The sequence below is a fragment of the Ipomoea nil genome, unplaced genomic scaffold (genome assembly GCF_001879475.1).
Source record: "Ipomoea nil cultivar Tokyo-kokei standard unplaced genomic scaffold, Asagao_1.1 scaffold2144, whole genome shotgun sequence".
NCBI classification, from domain to species: Eukaryota; Viridiplantae; Streptophyta; class Magnoliopsida; order Solanales; family Convolvulaceae; genus Ipomoea; species Ipomoea nil.
Genome location: NW_017618572.1, coordinates 1,795,316 through 1,813,967, shown reverse-complemented (window position 1 = coordinate 1,813,967; position 18,652 = coordinate 1,795,316). Strand labels below are relative to the sequence as shown.

The window sequence follows — 18,652 nt, the reverse complement described above, 5'->3', positions numbered from 1 at the left end:
TAACTTTTTCATTTTATTATTAGTTTTTGCCTTAGTTTTTAAGTAGATGATAGTTTAACCGGCACACCCAATAATTAACCCTACAAACGTGTATATAATCACATCAATAAGAGTAACCATGTTGACCACAAAAGTGAACTCTCTTTCTAGGAGAAACCCCCACCCACCCATATATAGAGTTGAAGGCCAGGATCATCTTCATCATCATCAACAACAAAGAAATGGGCAAATTCAAGAAGATTTGTGTGTTCTGTGGGAGTAATCCAGGCAACAGGAAAATCTTCAGTGATGCTGCTCTTCATCTTGGAACAGAACTGGTTCTCCTCATCCATAACTCCATCTATTTCTGTGTTTAATTTTTATCAAATACATACAAAATCTGTATATATGTATGTAATTACATATTTCATCATTTATATATATATATATATGTGTGTGTGTACAAATTAAATATTTATTATTATAGGTGGAGAGGAAAATCGATCTGATCTATGGAGGGGGAAGTGCTGGTCTTATGGGTTTGGTTTCTCAGACTGTTCATGATGGTGGCTGTAATGTTACTGGGTAACTTCAATTTCTCCTACTTATCACTGTTTTACTTATTTATTTTACTCATCTTTAAAAGGGATTTACTCAAATAATAAATGAAAATTATTAATTAATAGAGTCATTTAAATTTATTTTTGTTTTTTCATGTTGGATATATATTCTTCAGGGTTATCCCAAGAGCTCTTGTTCCGGTAGAGGTATCAATTTCATTCATTATCCCAATAATTCTCCTTCTTTACGCTCGTGCATATATACATATATACATACATGTATGTATATATGTGTATGCACGCCCGAATTTTAAGTCATACAAAAAATGTTTTGTTGGGCTGAGGCCAGTAAAGGTCAAGTCAATCAATTAGTGACTAGAAAATTGTTAGACGGAAGTCGGTGAAGGACAAGTGCAGTACCCTGCCTCTCAAAAATGTTGATGACGGTCTCTAAAAAATAAAGTTAGGTCTTCGTTACTAGCTAGAGTTTTCAAAAACTATTTAATATTGCTAATATATATAGTATAATAGAACAGATATCGGGACATGCGGTGGGAGAAGTATTAATCGTTTCTGATATGCACGAAAGGAAGGCTGAGATGGCTCGCCGAGCTGACGCTTTTGTCGCGCTTCCTGGTAACAAAACCCTAATAAACAACCTTAACATACATGAAATTATTATTGAACAATATATAAACTGTGTTTTTAATTTGATGAATATAATGAACGAACCAACCAATTTTACTTAACCAGCAAATAGAGGTGCGAACTGAATTTAACGTGGAAACATGCCTAATTCTGAACGATTACACCACACTTATTATATGATTGTACTACGTACACCTGGATACAATTGCAACACAAGGTCCCCCAGACATGTCTGGGAGCTGTAGCGGTGCAATTATATAGTAGTTGCGGTGCAATCATTTAGAAGTTCATAGGGTCACAGATTAAGGTTGGTTCTCACCTGATTATGATTATATATATATATAGAGAGAGTTCTGGAATTAAAGAACCTTATTTAAATTAGCTTGTAATTAAATATGATTTGGTGTTGGATTGAAGGAGGATATGGAACTATGGAAGAGACGCTGGAGATGATAACATGGTCTCAACTTGGTATTCATGACAAACCAGTAAGACCTTCTGCTAGTTACCTAGCTACTTTCTCATTATATTTTTAATTTATTCTAATAAAATTTGTTTGTTCAATTTGAAGTATGCGTTTTATTTCAATTAAAAATTTAACGTATGATAGATTGAAGTACATGTTTTGTGTATATATTTATAATTTTGTATATTTTATGTTCCACATATACATGTGATGTGATATGATATGATATGATAGAATTGGATAGGGTATATGATATCTCTTTGGCAATTATAAGGATAGGGCCTAGCTAGGTAGAGAGATTATGGGGGAAATTAAATCTAGAAATCTTTTCAAGAATATAACAAGGAAACATCATACTTTTGTGATTGCTAAAGAATGGAAATAAAATGTTCCAAATGTACATGGTTGAATCTGCATAAGTAATTTTCAAATACTTCATTTCACTGTTAATTTAATAGAGAAATCACTTATTCTAAACGTTAAGAAACTGGCCATTAGCCTTTGTTATGGAGCAGTTTTAAATTTTTAAGTCAGTTATCCTACCCTTATAAGTGTCTACACTTTAACAAGGGAATTAGTCATTGTATCGAACATACAAAATACTATTTTTGCTTGTAACTTTCTATTATATATGTGGCATTATCTATAAGATTTCTTTATTTAAAAAAATCCGAGAGGGAGAAACTTTTTAATCGATTCTACAATGAGTAATAATAAAATTTACATAATAATCATACATATAACAAATAATTAAATTAAATACATTAATAACCCAATATTAAATGATTTTTGTAACAAAATGTAGCATTATTATTAATCTTTTACCAATTGTAGTCCAGCCCTTATTTCTATTTGTGCATACCATACTTAGAGAACTCTCAACTATGATTTTTTAATTTTAGAAGTTTTTATGTTGTGTTGGAAGAAAGAGAAGGTGAGGTGACAGACAAAAGAGAAAATTCATGTTTTTTTTTTTTTTTAACAAAAAATATAATTTTTGAATTAAAAAGAACAAAAGATTACAACCTATGCATGCAATCGGGAGGCATGTGTAGTGCCATCGAATGCATGAAATTAAGACACTTTCATTAGACACTTTACACTGGTGATCACTCTCACATATTATTACTTTAAAAAAAATCTTGCAACAATCTAACTTGATAAAAGAATCTCACCAAAAATTTGTAAAAAAAGAGAGATGAAAAGAAAATTAATGCTTTGTGAATTGAAATAGACATTATGAAAGATTAGGGTGCGGCACGAATAATCTGATATAGTTCATGGTGCAGAATGACATTTAAAAAAAAAAAAAAAAGAGATCTTATATCACTAAAGATATGGCAAATATTCTCATTAGAGTCACATGATCTCCCAATCTTCGTGGATTATATCCTGGCTAGTGGCTACGACACACCAAATCCGGAATTATTTTTCTTAATCTGTCTAAGATGGATGATATCTTCACTAATTTTAACTCCATATATTAGTTAATTAATTATACAATAATGTACTAATTAATATACTTATATACATAAAAACTACGGAGTATATAAAATTAAGTCTTTTGTTTTCATTGCTTAATTATTTATTTGGGGAAGAGCAAACAGATCCCTCAAATTAGGTGTAAGTTGTAAATAAAAATGCATTAAAGCTTAATCAAATTCCACTATTCAACTTGTGATGTTGACTTTTGTCACTCTTTTTTTTTTTTTTTTTTTTTCTTTTATTTGTTTAAATTTTGTTAATTAATTAAAAGTCTAAGCAAGTCCTTTTAAACGATTCCACCGGGGTTAAGTTGATATTAACAATTCATCACTTAAGCAATATAAATTCAATTTTTATTGACAACTATATATATATATATATATATATATATATATATATATATATATATATATATATATATATATATATATATATATATATATAGAAAAGCGCTCATATGTTGTCATGTCATTAGGTGTGGTCGTGTGGTCGTATCTGTGTCGTTGAATCAGTTTAATCTAACGGCAATGGTAATTTTGAAAATTTTCGCGCGTTTTGGTAAGTGGGGGTGTTATGGTAATTACAGTGGCCATTTATAACGGGCGGGTTCCAGAATACACCAACAGTGTTGACAACATACACCAATAGTGTAATAAAACACACCACAGTGAAACACACCAATGGCGTATTCCCGTGTTATGGTAATTACAATGGCCATTTATAGCGGTCGGCTTCCAGAATACACCAACAGTGTTGACAACATGCACCAATAGTGTAATAAAATACACAACAATGTGATTTCCTCTACTCTGGTGTTTTATGACGAGTTTACCCTTGCAGTTCGCTGGGTAGGAGAATGTGCGCGAAAATACTGAAAAAATCTTGATTAATATGATTCATTGGATCTATCTAATCTAATGGCCTATAATTGACCATATGACCACACCTAACAACATGACCACATGTGATCACTCCTATATATATATATATATATATATATATATATATATATATATATATATATATATATATATATATATATATATATATATATATATATATATATATATATATATATATATATATATATACTGATTCAAATGAGGACAGAGCTTTCTGTGCAGCCGGCGCGGATTGCACCATTAGGTATGCATAAATGCACCACATAATGTTTGAAAATGCATAAGAATAAAATACACAAATGCACCACAAAATGCAACACACATTAAAAAATGCACCATACCTAATGGTGATTTTCAAACACTTAGTAGTTCAATTATGCGTACCTAATATTGTGTGACCGCACGACCACACCGGAACTTGACCCTAAAGGTCAATTTGGATCGAATTTTGGTAATTTTTGCATCTAGGTCAAATTTAAGGTGCGTGGTTTTTGTGCTTAAGGTGCGTGAGTTGTGTGCTTAATGTGAGCAGTTGTTGAAACTTAAGGTGTGTGGTTTTTGTGCTTATGGTGCATGATTTTTGTACTTAAGGTGCATTGTTTTTTTGCTTAAAGTGCGTGGGTTTTGTGCTTAATGTGAGTAGTTGTTGAAACTTAAGGTGCGTGATTTTCTTTCTTAAGGTGCGTTGTTTTTCTTCTTAAGGTGCATTGTTTTCCTTCTTAAGGTGCGTGATTTGTATGCTTAAGGTGTGTTAGTTGTGGGAAACTTAAGGTGATCCATTTTAAAACTTTAGGTGCGTGGTTTGTGTTCTTAAGGTGCTTTGTTGTGTGCTTAAGGCGCGTGATTTGTGTACTTAAGGTATTCTGTTTGTGTGCTTAAAGTGTGTGGTTTGTGTACTTTAAGGTGCGTCATTTTAATACTTAAGGTGCGTCAACTACAACCCGCACGGGAAGCTATACCCGCATCTGAACCCTTCCCATTATATATATATATATATATATATATATATAGGTTTAAGTTTCAGTGTGGGTGAATGCTTCCCGTGCGGTTGTGCGGGTGATTAATGTGCGTGAGTTTTGTACTTAATGTGCGTAAGTCTTGTGCTTAAGTTGCGTGAGATTTGTGCTTAATGTGCGTGGGTCTGTAGTGCTTAATGTACGTGAGTTTTGTACTTAAGGTGCGTGAGTGATCTTGTGCCTAAGCTGCGGGAGTTGTGTGCTTAATGTGCGTGAATGTGTACTTTAATGTGAGTTGTTGTTGAAACTTTAAAATGTATGAGTTTTGTGCTTAATGTGCGTGAGTTTTGTGCTTAAGGTGCGTGAGTCTTGTGCTTAAGGTGCATGAGTTTCGTACTTAATGTGCGTGAGTGTGTACTTAATGTGAGCTGTTAAAACGTAAGGTTCGTGTGTTTTTGTGCTTAAGGTACGTGAGTTTTGTGCTTAAGGTGCGTGAGGGTTGTGCTTAAGATACGTGAGTTTTGTACTTAAATACTTGAGTTTGTGTTCTTAATGTATTTTGTTTGTGTGTTTAATGTGCGTCTATTGTGTACTTAAAGTGCGCCAGTGTAATGCTAAATGTGAGTCTACCCCCACAACCGCACAGGAAGCACCACCCGTACCTGATCCCTTCCCTATATATATATATATATATATATATATATATATATATATATATATATATATATATATATATATATATATATATATATATATATAATGGGAAGGGTTTAGATGTGGGTATAGCTTCTCATGCGGTTGTACAGTTGACGCACCTTAAGTATTAAAATGGTGCACCTTAAGTACACAAACCACGCACCTTAAACACATAAATAAAACATCTTAAAGTATACAAATCACGCAACTTATGCACACAACAAAGTACCTTATGCCCTGAGCCACGGTATAATTTGTATTTTGTAGCATCTGTTATGTTCATAATTGTCGTGTTCTATAATACAAAAAGGCAAGCAAAATTTATATTATCTGAATTAAACCATGAATCTCGAAAAGGATTTTATAGAGTTAATTCTAGGAATGGTCCATTAATTATTGATTATTATCAATTTTTATCATTAAACTTTTAATTGGATTATAAATGGTCCATCGATTATTGATCTTTATCAATTTTTATTCTCAACTTTCAATTTGATCATAAATGGTTCATTGATTATTGATTTTGTTCTAAATTTGGTCATTCAGTTAAATGTCCATTTATTAAACATTAAATTTATGAATAATAATGTAAAAAATTGGATTTTTGAGATGGACAAATTGAAATCATAAATTTAATACATTGAGTTTATCATTAGGAATGCGAAAAACTAAAATTTTTACATTATTACCTTTAAATTTAATGTTTATTAAATTGATATTTAACTAGACGATTAAATTTGAAACAAAATCAATAGTCAATGAAACATTTATGATTAAATTGAGAGTCGATGATAAAAATTGATAAATGTCAATAGTCAATAGACCATATATGGTACAATTGAAAATCGGAAATAAAAATTGATAATTCTTGAAATTAACTCGAATTTTATATTAGCGATGAATTTCATTGAAATTCAAGTAAAATATTTCTAAGTTATATAGTATATATGAGTTATAATTTGATTCATATATCGAACGAAATACCATCGGTCCATCATCACCTTCCTATCCCTCAATAATAAGATTTTGGTATTAAAAAAAAAAAAATATCTTATGACAAATTTTCCTTAAACAGGTTGGACTTCTAAACATCGACGGATATTATGATTGCTTACTGGGATTATTCGACAAGGGTGTAGAAGAAGGTTTTATTAGGCCATCAGCAAGAAACATTGTGATATCAGCAACAAATGCTGGAGAACTCCTACACAAGATGGAGGTAATAACTTAATCACAACTTCATGTTTTACACAATATAATTTAGGTTGTGTTTGGTTCGAACATGAGAATCGGAATCAGAATGGGAATAAAATGCTTGGTATTTGGAATGAGTTTTTTTGAAACTATTTTACATGTTTAATAGTAAAGTGAAATTGAAATGATTACTAATATTGATGTTTGATTATGTATGATCATATATCAGTATAAAAGGTTTTAAAAATACAAAATAAAAAATCAATGCAATTGATTTTAAAAGTGAGGATGAAGTGAGTATGTAGGCAATGTAATGAGAAAGTCGATGAAGTGAGGAGAGACGAGTGATGAGGTGAAGAAATAACGAGGGGATGAAATAAGGAGGGATAGTGCTGAATTAATGGAATGATGATATCTTATTTAAAATAGGTAATGAGTTTTGTAATTGTAGGGGTAATCGAATCATATATTGTGTTTTAAAAAGTTGTCGACCAAACAATGTATATGACTTTTATTCCCATTTCTTATGTTTAACCCCATGAACCAAACGCACCCTTAGTTAATAATCTTCCGCCACAAGCCAAGTCCTGAAAACTTCAGCAAATTATACTATGAATTATGGTCCACATTGTATTATAGACTATTGATAAACGATCATTTTTATTTTACTGAATGTTTATTTTTAGGTAGTATATTGATCAGTAAATTAAAATTAAATCTTTAAAAAATGAACATTGAATACACAAAATAAACTTCTATATCAATGTATAGTTTACCTTGCAAGGTAGATCATAACAAATGATATGTTGTGAAACTCCAAACATGAGATCAAGGAGTCGATTTTCTATATAAAATAATCTTGAGTCTTATGTAGAGAGAGTGCATGGCATATCTATTTATTTAAGGGTGTTATGATACTTCATTGTTAATTGTAGACTCAATAATTTTCCAAACTAAAAACTTATAAGATTTGATAATGGAGGCTGCTGCTACACACATTTACCTAAGGTGTGCAAACTATGGCAAAATTTCGATTAACCGACTAAATCGATGAATTTTAGTTAATCGTTTTTTAATTAAAATATTTCAATTCGGTTAATGGTCAAAGGTTTTATAAAATTTTGATTAATGATTAATTCAGTTTGAAAATATCGGTTGACTATTATAATACAGTATTATTTATATTTACACTTTTTAAATTTGTGCTTTTATAAGTGTTGTTATTGTATTGTTTTTTAAATATTTTTCTTATAGATTTATTAATATTATTATAGGTATTGATGTAATTGGTAATGTTAATTTTTATTTATAATTTTAAAAATTTAGCTAAAAAAACTTTCGGTTAATCGATTAACACCCCCCCTAAAAAAAAAAAAAAAAAAACAACTTTGGTTCAATTAATTCGGTAATAAAAGTTTAATTTGATTAACGGTTAAAGCTTAAAATTTTTTTATTAATTCAGTTCGGTTAATTGAATGAACACCCCTGCACTTACCACATTTCTGCGTTGTCAATGCAGGAGTATGAACCATTTCAGGATCAAGTAGCATCATCAGAGAGCTGGAATGCAGATAGTCCTGGAAGTAGAGAATGTAGCTAATGGCTAGTTAGGCTTCATGTCTTCTTTTTTTTTTTTTTTTTTTTTTTTTTTTTTTTTTTTTTTCTGCACTGTGTATGAAATTCTTCTTGATTCACAACAACATGAAAATGCAGTTGAAAGGGACACAACACACACACAAAAGAATACTTCATTCTCTGAAGGGAAAAATTTACTATTCTCGTCATAAACTCTTCCAAAGCTGAAGAAAGAATAAAACGCGATGCAATCTAGCGTGGCTTGGAACTGTATTATAGCACAAAAGAGCAAATGAAGATGAGCGGAAACAAGATAATTGCATTGTGGTATTAGAAAACTGAATATATTGTACAAATATGTCATGACAGAAGGGGGGTACAATCAATATGATCGATGGAAAATCCACGCTAATAACAACCCTGATAAATTTATGACTTAGCATCTTGGTTCTAAAATTGGGTACGCCAAAAAGCATGCGAAATGGTATATATGAACTCACAAATGATACGCAGCCTGCCTAGCTAGCATGTGTTGATCCCATCCTTGCAATCTTTGGTCAAGTTGTAAAACGTCTCCACCTTTGTCTTGGCTCTGTAAAGAACCTCGGTGTCTACTTCAACCCTCATGTACCCATCGAATTCGACGGGGCGCCCACCGTTCAGCTGGGTTGTTTCATTGTACCATTCGCTCGTATTGCTCCACAAATACTGGTAATCATCTAGCAAGTGAAGCTTGTAGTGAGGTCTCAATTTATCGAAGTAATTATAGAACGGTTCGTTTGTGGCGATATACAGATTCCTTCCAGGCACGACCGCTTTTTGGATCTTTTCGACGAGGGCATCTGGCGATGTATCGGCATCCAAGTGGGGCCATAACGCCTTATTCTCGGCTTTCTGTCCCCGGACAACATGAGCAGCGTCAAAGTCCCAATCCATACTCCCGCTAATTGCAGTAACTATGTTCATCAATCGTTTAGATTTCCACAATGCGTGCCACGGTCTATGGATGTACTTTGCGGAGGGACCTTCGCAGACTCTATACCAATAGTTTTCGGGCTCGGGGGCATCGAATTGTCGCCATATTATCGTGCTCTTGTCTTTCCTCAGCTGCATTGGCGTGACTTTATAGCCAGCCACCTTTCTTACCGGGATTTTCTTCTTGTGCGTCTTGTCCCATTTCCGCCAATCCGTAAGGAAATCTACTTGATCAACAATCGACGCCTCTTCTTTCAAGTGCTCGAAATCGAAGTAGAACCGGAAGTCTTTCCCTTCCTCGTCCTTGTGACTCTGAGTGTAAGTAGACGCTAAACAGATGCTCAGATCCATCACGAATGTCCGGTTCAAGTACTGAGCCTCGCCCAGAGCGCACAGAAAGCTCCAGAGAAATTGATTCATTCCTTTACAACGATCACCGCCACGAGAATAGTACAAGTATTTCCCATTTCTAAAAGCCAAATCCGATGCTAGCACGGGGATCGTATCATTGATCTCCTCATCCCGAACTGGCGGAGCGATTTTCCCTTTCGGGCCAGGTCTAGCGGTACTATTAGCTTGAACCCTCGGAGGACGAGCATTTGCCCCCGAATGCCATTTCCCGGCATAAGTCACTTTATAACTACAATTCCCGGTATATCCAATCCTAAACCTCCGGAAATCCCTATACTTCCTCCACGACTTCTCTCGCTTGTTCCTATACCTCCAGGCAACATCACATTCGTCGGGGCGAGATCCATTAACCGGAGTTTGGTAATCCAAGAACACAATGGACTTAAACCTCTTGAAATTAAACCTCTCGACGGTGAACATGACTCTAGGATCCGAGCAATTGATGGCATCCCCATCCGCACAATTCGATTTCAAAGTCGAATTCGGGAGCTTCCCTTCGGATTTCTCAATCGTATCCTCTGTGATTGGGACCACGGTAAACGCAGGGGACACAGCAGGGGAACTGGCAATGCCAATGAGATCCTCACCGGTTTTCAGGATAGAACTGTCGGTCTTAAACGTGGCATTTCCGACCTCGGTGAAAACCCTAGTTAGGGCTCTAGCAGATTCCCAGGGATCAGGGGGTTGGTATGTAACCGCAATCATAGTTAAGATTAGCACAGAGAACACAAACACTGAGAAACACACATTGCTTATCTGCTTAATTATGTTTTGCCCAATTGGATCAGTTATTGAATTCTGTTCTCTCATTGCAACAAAACCCTACTCAAATCCAAACCATTCACAACACAGATGAACACAAACTTTCCAAATTGAAGATTTTGAAGCTAAAGGGTTCACTCACCTCTGATCTGTTTACTCCATAGACACCTTTAATCAATGAAAAACTGGATCTTGAAGTTCGACAATGCCTCAAACTTCAATGGCGGGCTAGCTTTAATCTTCTTTTGTTTTTGAAGGAAACACTGGATCTTGTAGTTGCGAGTGTGAATAATGACTGAATCTAAACTCAAGAATTCCGTTTATGCGCTCTCTCTCCAGAAGTTCTTGGAAGAAGAATTGGGTTGTGAAGAAAGCTTGGATCTTGAAGATGGTTTCCAGAATCTGGGTACTATAGCGCTAAAGGAGGGTATGTCTGTATGTATAATGTATGTATCATGCATTGATTAGATTTGAAGGAAGCTATAGAATATGGAGGAAAATAGAGACAGATCTGGGAATGTTTTGGTTTAATTTCAGAATTTATGAGAGTTTTGGGGGCTAATTATCAATTTTTGTTTTGCTTCAGTTGGTACTATGTAGTTATCAATAGGTAGTGTGTATCAATTGTGAGTTGGTGTATAGACTTCAATCAGCGTCACAAAGTGGAATCCCACCGACATCGTTAAACTGCAGTTGGTTTTGTAGTCACCGAATCAAAGAAACACGAATATGTTGACGTCGAGGTTATGCCTTACTTTCTTTTCTCAGTGATTTTTGTCTCACTGTAATTTTCTTATTTATTATTATTACTAGTAATGCACGGAAAAAAAATTATGTTATTATAAATATAAAGGGAAAATGACACTTTTTTCCCCTGAGTTATATACCTATAGTGTTTTTTCCCCCTAAATGATTGAAGTGACTGTTTTTTCCCCTGAAATGTTAATTGGACATATTTACCCTTAAACTAAATATTTAATTTATTTTTTTTCTCCAACAAATTATGGTTCAAACTAAACAAACACTATAGCAACCAAACCGAAATATTCCAATTACAATTTAGAATCGAAATTCGATATTTAGAGTTTGTTAAAATCGTGAACCGGAACGGACGGTTCATGTTCCAAACTGAAAAAATAAAATACATTTATTGTTGAATTTAGACTATTTTAAAATAAAAAATACAATTTTAAAATAAAGATGATTCAAAATCGCAAATCAGATCTGGAACCGCCGGTTCACGGTTCAAGATTCAATTTTTTTGATACATAATTTTAATAAATTGACATTTAAATATTGAGTTCTAGATCTGAATTATAACCGTAAACTATTAATTCGATTGCTTTAGTATCCGGTTCAATTCAAACCGAACCGTGGTCATCCCTACGTATACGCAATAATTTGTTGGAGTAGTAAAATAAATAAAATGTTTACTTTAAGGGTATAAATGTCAATTTAATATATCAGGGGGGATAAAGCACCACTTTTAGAATAATTGAGGGGGCTAATGTGCTTACCTAAATAATTGAGGGGGAAAAAGTGCTATAAGTATATAACTCAGGGGTAAAAAGTGCCATTTTCCCTAAATATAAATAAAAAATAGAATAACTAAAATATTTTAAATTATTTGATATAATAATATTTTTGAGTTTCCATTGGTCAAGTATTTATTATTTTTATAGAATACAAAATTACAATTAAAATTAAAATTTTAATTATAATTTTGTACGGTTAATATGATCTCTAATTATGTGCATATTCAAATAAACTTATAGAGATAATTTACATAATTACATTGATTTATTCTTAATTGTATTTTATCTATATTATAATTTTCACAATATAAATAATAACTAAGATAATTACATTTGGAAAGCAAATTTCAAATTTTGTATGTGTAAATTTAAACGCTAATTGAACACATTTTTTATATGATTATATAATATATAGCTATTTTATTTTTCAAAAGTATATTTTTTATATGATTATATAATATATATAGCTATTTTATTTTTTAAATGTTTTGTTTTTTTTTTAAATTTTTTTATTTTATTTTTTATAATAAAGGATGTTGTGACATTAATTTTAACATTAATTATTTCCCAAACCATATAGCTTTATTATATAAAGGATTTTTTTTGGAGTTAATATCATCTAGGATCCTACGAGTATAGTGATTTAGCTACGTTTAATCATAAACTTTCAAATTGATCACCCTTGATCATTCGATTTTCAAATTGAGTTAATGTCATATATAGATAGTAGTTATCTATGTATAATATTTTTCTACATTTAATTCTAAACTTTCAAGTTCCCGTGATCCTTTTAATTGGACTAATGGCATGAAATTAGTTCATTTAGGGATTCAATTAAATATTTTTGTTATGTTCATTAGTCTAATTACATTATATTGCGCAATTGGATGACCTATTTAATCCTTATTCTAAATTTAAAATTGTTGTTATCATTACACTTTATTCCGTATGCTTCATCCTCTATTATTACCATTTCTTATGGGTCACTTTCATCTCGGTCGAATTAATTAAGGAAAGAACTGGTAGTAGTTATAACAAATTTCATTATATTCAATTCACCAATTTCATTATTTATTTACTTTTACTAGCTAAACTTCTTCACTAGGAATATTCAAGCAAAAAAAAAAAAAAGACTAATAGTTATAGGCTATAGCAATTTCTGGTCCATTCAATTCTCTAATCTTTAAATATGTGTGAATCAAGATATTATGATAATACTTTTAACTTCTCAAATATGTACATATATTCTTTTTTATTATAAGGAAGGAAATATCCTATATACACACTTTACTTGTCTCAAGTGAGGTTCGAACCTTTCACCTCCCACTTAGGAGAGCAATCGGGTACAAATAGACCACAAGCCACATATAGTTAGACCAAGTAAGGCCACAATAAATATAAGAAATTAGTCTTTACTTACCCTCAGTTAGTTAACATTCTCCACTAGGTGCACTTGTAGATAAAACAGTATATAGTGTTTTGAAATGACCAAATAGCATGAAGATGTCCTAGTACATAACATGTATGCATCTAAGGATTCACTCATTCACACCTCTTAGTTTATATATATATATATATATATATATATATATATATATATATATATATATATATATATATATATATATATATATAGTGTGAATGTTTCCATTCTTATTATAAATTTATTTAATAATGATGGATTATATTGACCCGGGGTTCGAATCAATTAACTCGATTAATTAAAGATATGACAAGTAAAGGATAACAATATGAAAGATAATGGTAAATGTAATGTAATGGAGAGATAAAAGATTATAAGCCACGGAGGACAAATCTTATATTGATTATGTATTAATGCTATTACAAGGAATACTTGTGTAATAAAAAGTACAAGACAATGTAGAAGATAAAGATTAAGTCATTAAGATGATGTTCCCAAATAATGACATATGATGCTTATTTAAAGTAATAAGCCTAACCAACTCCACGAAAATAGTGTGATCCGTAAGATGATAAGAATACCTTAGCTAACCCAGGTCGGCTCTCCATCTTCTTTCGGGTCAGTTTTCTTCGATCAGGATCCATTCTTAATATATCCGTCATTAGCCCCCCACTCTCTGAGCTGCGAGAAGTCGTCAGTGAAAGAGAGTTCTCCTGCTCTGACCTTGATCAACATGGTGATATCCCCATCTATGTGCCCCACAATTGCTCCTTAGGTTTTGCATTGTGCAAAAAAAACATACATTGCTTGGCACCGACACGACCATGCCATTGACTTTGGGCGCCTTTGGGGTGCTCCATACGACTGTTCCATACTTTTCCGCGACTGGGCTCCAAAAGCTTGAGCTTCTCACTTTGCTCTGGCCGACCTCAAAGGTCTTGGTTCCTACCCTTGGCCGGACAAGAGAACTTGAGCTCCTCACTTTGCGTTGAGCTCTAACCTTCGCCTTGATCGAGCTCAAGAACTTGATCTCCAAACTTAGAGCTCCTCGTGTTGAGCTCCTCACCTTGAGCTCCTTGTATTATGCTCCTCACTTTAACCTCCTATGTGTGCGAAGACTTGAGCTCCGCACGTTGCCCTTGTTGAGTTCCAAAGCTCGTGGCCCAAGCTTCACACGAAGTGCAAAGGCTCCAAAACTCCTCATCATACTCAGGTTGAGCTCCAAAACTTGAGGTCCAAACCTCATATAAGTGCAAAGGCTTGAGTTCCTCACCTTGCTCTGGTTGAGCTCCAAAACTTGAGGTCCAAAACTCAAATAAACGTAAAGGCTTTAGCTCCTTACCTTACTCCGGTGGACCTCCAAAGCTTGAGGTACAAACCTCAAATAAATGCAAGGACTTGAACTCCTCACTTTACTCTGGCGGACCTTTTAATAAACATGGGCTCTACCCCGTCCGAGCTCAAGGGCTAGGTCTCGTCTCCTTGATCACGCGCTAGACGTCTTTCGGCTGAGCTTCACTCTGGTAAAGCTCAAGGGCTAGGGGGTCGGCTCCTTGTTAGTGTTAGCCACTAGGTCAAGGTCATCCGACCTTGGACCCCAAATTGTTAGTGTTAGCCACTGGGTCGAGGTCAACCGACCTTGGACCCCAAAGCTTTTCCGTTCGGCGACAAGCGAGGTTGGACCTCGTACCGCCCCTAGGGCACTAGCCATTAGGTCAATGTCATCCGACTTTAGACCCGAAGCTCTTCCGTTTAGCGATAGGTGAGGTCGGACCTCATACCGCCCATATGGCACTATCCATTAGGTGGAGGTCATCCGACCTTGGACCCAAGCTCTTTCGTTCGACGATAGGCGAGGTCGAACCTCGTACCGCCCTTAGGGCACTAGCCATTACGTCGAGGTCATCTGGCCTTGGACTCGAAGCTCTTCCGTTCAGTGAATAAAAGAATATACCAAAGCCCAAAAAATAAGCCAGGTCTAAAGAATGAAATAAATAAAATATAAAATATTCTAACTAATAATTGCAGAAATGCAGATGGAGGATCCTCTAATAAGCCCAAGTCTTTCAGTCAGCACTCGAAAATCTGGCAGCATAACAGCAGAACATAGACATATCACCCCTGCTAGGAACCCCAAAAAATTGAAACACACATGCTGCCATAAAGAAATAAATCAAGTACGAGACACATGCTCCCATCAAAATTTGGCTCAAACGCCACCCGATCATAAAATATAAAGAATCTAAACATGGCTCGCAGGCCGAAAGTAAGAATATGGCACGCAGGCCATAAACAAAACTCATGTCCGCAGGATATGGCACAAGCCCAAAAAACATGGCACGCAAGCCTCATCAAAACAACATCAGTATAACTAGCAGCAACCTGTACCCCAACGGGATTAGCTACTATTGGTCATCAGCATGTCTGGTCAGACCAACAGATTTGATTAATTCATACCCGGCCACCATTCAGCCCGGGACAGGGTGCAACTTTTTACCGTAAACACCGACGTTGAGGCATGAACTGTTCAAAGAAAAGCCCACAATGGCCAAACCAAGAAAGCTCCTAGGCCAAACATACATCGAAAAGCCAAAAGAAAGTTAAAAGAGGCATACAAAGAAGAAAAAACATGCACACATCAACTAAATAAAACTAAACTAGTAAGTATATGGTAAAGAATGAATGAATTAATTAATATTAGTATCCAGGAAAATAGAAGACACGAAAGAAATGCAGACACCCCTTGTATTTCCAAGCTCACCTGAAATCTGGATGGGGTTCAGCTACTATTGGCCAGCAGCAAGCATGACTAAGTCAACGGATTTGATAAATCCTGCCTGACCACCGTTCTGCCCGGACTAAGGTGTATCTTGTACCCCTGACACCTGCATTGTTAAAGCTAAACCTGACATAAAGCCAAGCCATCATTGCCTCCAAAACAAGCAACCAGCAATACCAACTCTCTTTCGCATTTTCTATTTTTTTCTCTTTTTCATTTTTCCTTTTTTTATTCTTTTCATTCTTCTCTTTTTCTTTTCATTTTTCTCTCTTTTCTTTTTCAACTTCATCAAGAAAATCAAATCAATGTGGATCATCATCCTCAAAGAACATCGAGGGGACATCATAATAAATAATTAATGCACGAACCCTCGGAGGTAGGTCAAACAGACTATGAAAGATGAACTCCCCATACTTACCCACAACCCAATCTGCTAAGGCAGCCATAAGGAGATTACTCTGCAGTAGACACTGAAGAACGGAAACAGATGCACAAGAGCAAAGAAAATAGAGTTATAACACATCAGAGTCCAGGATCTAAGGAATCGGAACAGAGGTGTCAACATATCCCTTAAGCTTAGGCAATACCGACTCTAAGACCAAAGATCTAAATCCCTCAACTAAACACTATTCAAGACAGTGAGACAAAACTCGATAAATATCCCGAAACCCATCAACTTCCAAAATGGCCAAACCATAGCAGAACCCCCCCCCCCCCCCCCCCCCCCCGGTTACGCACCAAGGTAGCAGTCCCAGCCACAGACTCAGAGTATGAAAGATTGACATTTCTAGAGCCCTCTGGAGGATGACCCCATTGAATAGCACGCACCACACGCCGATGCACATTTGAATCCATGTAGGACAGAATGGCATACCAATTTGGTGGCAGAATGTGCTCCCTCGGCCACCGCCTAAAGAGACACTCCACCATCCCCTTGGCCACGCCATACACCACCCGGGGCAGACTCAGCACTCCCCTGCCATGCAAACACGTATTTCTATGCTTCCACAACTCCTAAATGATGAGATACGGCAACCTGATAACAAAGGCAACAAGACGGTTACTTGTAACCACCCGCCTCCACCCAGTCAACAAAGTCCGTAGACCATGATGACTGAACTAAAGGCCAAGTGACCCTATAAAAAAACCCCAACACAGCTTTGGTCGTGTCCCCCGCATAAAAGATGTGATCAATGGTCTCCCTAATAGGATTATGGCAGCACCAACATCTGGAACCATAAGGTGCCCAAATCTAGTCATAGCATCATCAGTGGGTAAACGACCACGTAATACTCGCCAGACCAAAAAGGACATCTTAAAGGGCAGATGCTTATGGCAACAAATGCTCAAAAGAGGGTTAGAATTCACAGGTTCAGGTCTTAACAAAGATTTTGCAGAAGAGAAAGAAAACAAACCGTCCGTAGCTACTTGCCAAATAGGAATGTCAGCCAATTGTTGGCCTAGGCGGGACATGTCCGCCTCCAAACCAGCCGGCAAAAAGTCATCATAGGCAGACAAATCCAGTTCCCCATCCTGAATTAAATTAGACAACAACTCACCAGAGTACTCAACCCCTGGGAAGGGGTAAAGACACCCTAGCGATCCAAGTCCAGACCAGCTGTAGAGGCTAACATCACCATGAGTCAGGCGCCATCCCAAGACTGCCTCCACCTCATTCCTGACGTTGAGCATGCGCTTCCAAGTGTGTGAATCTGAAATCTGCACCAATTTCGCCACTGGGTGAACATGGTTGCAGTACTTAGCTCTCATGAAATTTCCCCATAGAGAATATACCGTGTGAAAATTTCACCATAACTTCGCACTAGATGTACGTACCATCAGATCCAGATCAAGGAAACCCACACCACCCTCTTTTTAGGGATGGAGAGTGTTTTCCATGACGCCCAATTGTAACGAGCACCTCCCGACTGCCTCCAAAAGATGCTTGCGAAGCACCGCTCAAGATCCAGGATAACCTGCTTAGGAGGAGCACAAGTTGCAAAAAGATGTACATGGATAGCTTGCAAAATAGAAGTGATAAGAATCGCTTCCCCCCGCCCCCCTTAGATAACAACCTACACTACCACCCAAGGCACTTAGCCTTAACTTTGTCTACCACAGATGAAAAGTAAATACACTTTTTCCTTCCTACAGGGCACACGAGATAAGTAAAAGGGAAGGGCCTATGAATGCATCTAGTGAAACCCCTAATCATACGAATAACATGACTCATAGTACGAGGGTGCATGTAAAAAAACACTTTAGTTTAAGGCTTAGGTTTTTTTTTTTTTTTTTTTTTTTTTTTT

The 18,652-nt window shown here is 35.4% G+C and overlaps 2 protein-coding genes across 2 annotated transcripts; one reads left to right on the top strand and one right to left on the bottom strand.

Moving 5' to 3' along the window:
• Window positions 1–117: 117 nt before the first annotated feature.
• On the top strand, window positions 118–8,666 carry LOC109148840 (probable cytokinin riboside 5'-monophosphate phosphoribohydrolase LOGL1). The gene is made up of 8 exons (XM_019296586.1): window positions 118–164; window positions 200–317; window positions 467–564; window positions 716–746; window positions 1,076–1,175; window positions 1,605–1,675; window positions 6,768–6,911; window positions 8,406–8,666. The coding sequence occupies exons 2-8, from the start codon at window positions 222–224 to the stop codon at window positions 8,484–8,486; spliced, it is 621 nt and encodes a 206-aa protein (XP_019152131.1). The 5' UTR covers window positions 118–164; window positions 200–221; the 3' UTR covers window positions 8,487–8,666.
• A 120-nt stretch (window positions 8,667–8,786) lies between these two features.
• LOC109148839 lies at window positions 8,787–11,281 on the bottom strand. The gene is made up of 2 exons (XM_019296585.1): window positions 10,751–11,281; window positions 8,787–10,675 (listed from the first exon to the last, which is right to left on the bottom strand). Exon 2 carries the CDS (start codon window positions 10,655–10,657, stop codon window positions 8,984–8,986), a length of 1,674 nt encoding a protein of 557 aa, XP_019152130.1. The 5' UTR covers window positions 10,658–10,675; window positions 10,751–11,281; the 3' UTR covers window positions 8,787–8,983.
• Window positions 11,282–18,652: the final 7,371 nt, after the last annotated feature.

Excerpts from the sequence above, each read along its gene's own strand:
- LOC109148840 (XM_019296586.1), top strand. The coding sequence starts at position 222 with ATGGGCAAATTCAAGAAGATTTGTGTGTTCTGTGGGAGTAATCCAGGC. Across the intron at positions 565-715 it reads GGTGGCTGTAATGTTACTGG|GGTTATCCCAAGAGCTCTTG; the intron begins GTAACTTCAATT and ends TATATTCTTCAG. Across the intron at positions 1,676-6,767 it reads TTGGTATTCATGACAAACCA|GTTGGACTTCTAAACATCGA; the intron begins GTAAGACCTTCT and ends TTCCTTAAACAG.
- LOC109148839 (XM_019296585.1), bottom strand. The coding sequence starts at position 10,657 with ATGAGAGAACAGAATTCAATAACTGATCCAATTGGGCAAAACATAATT.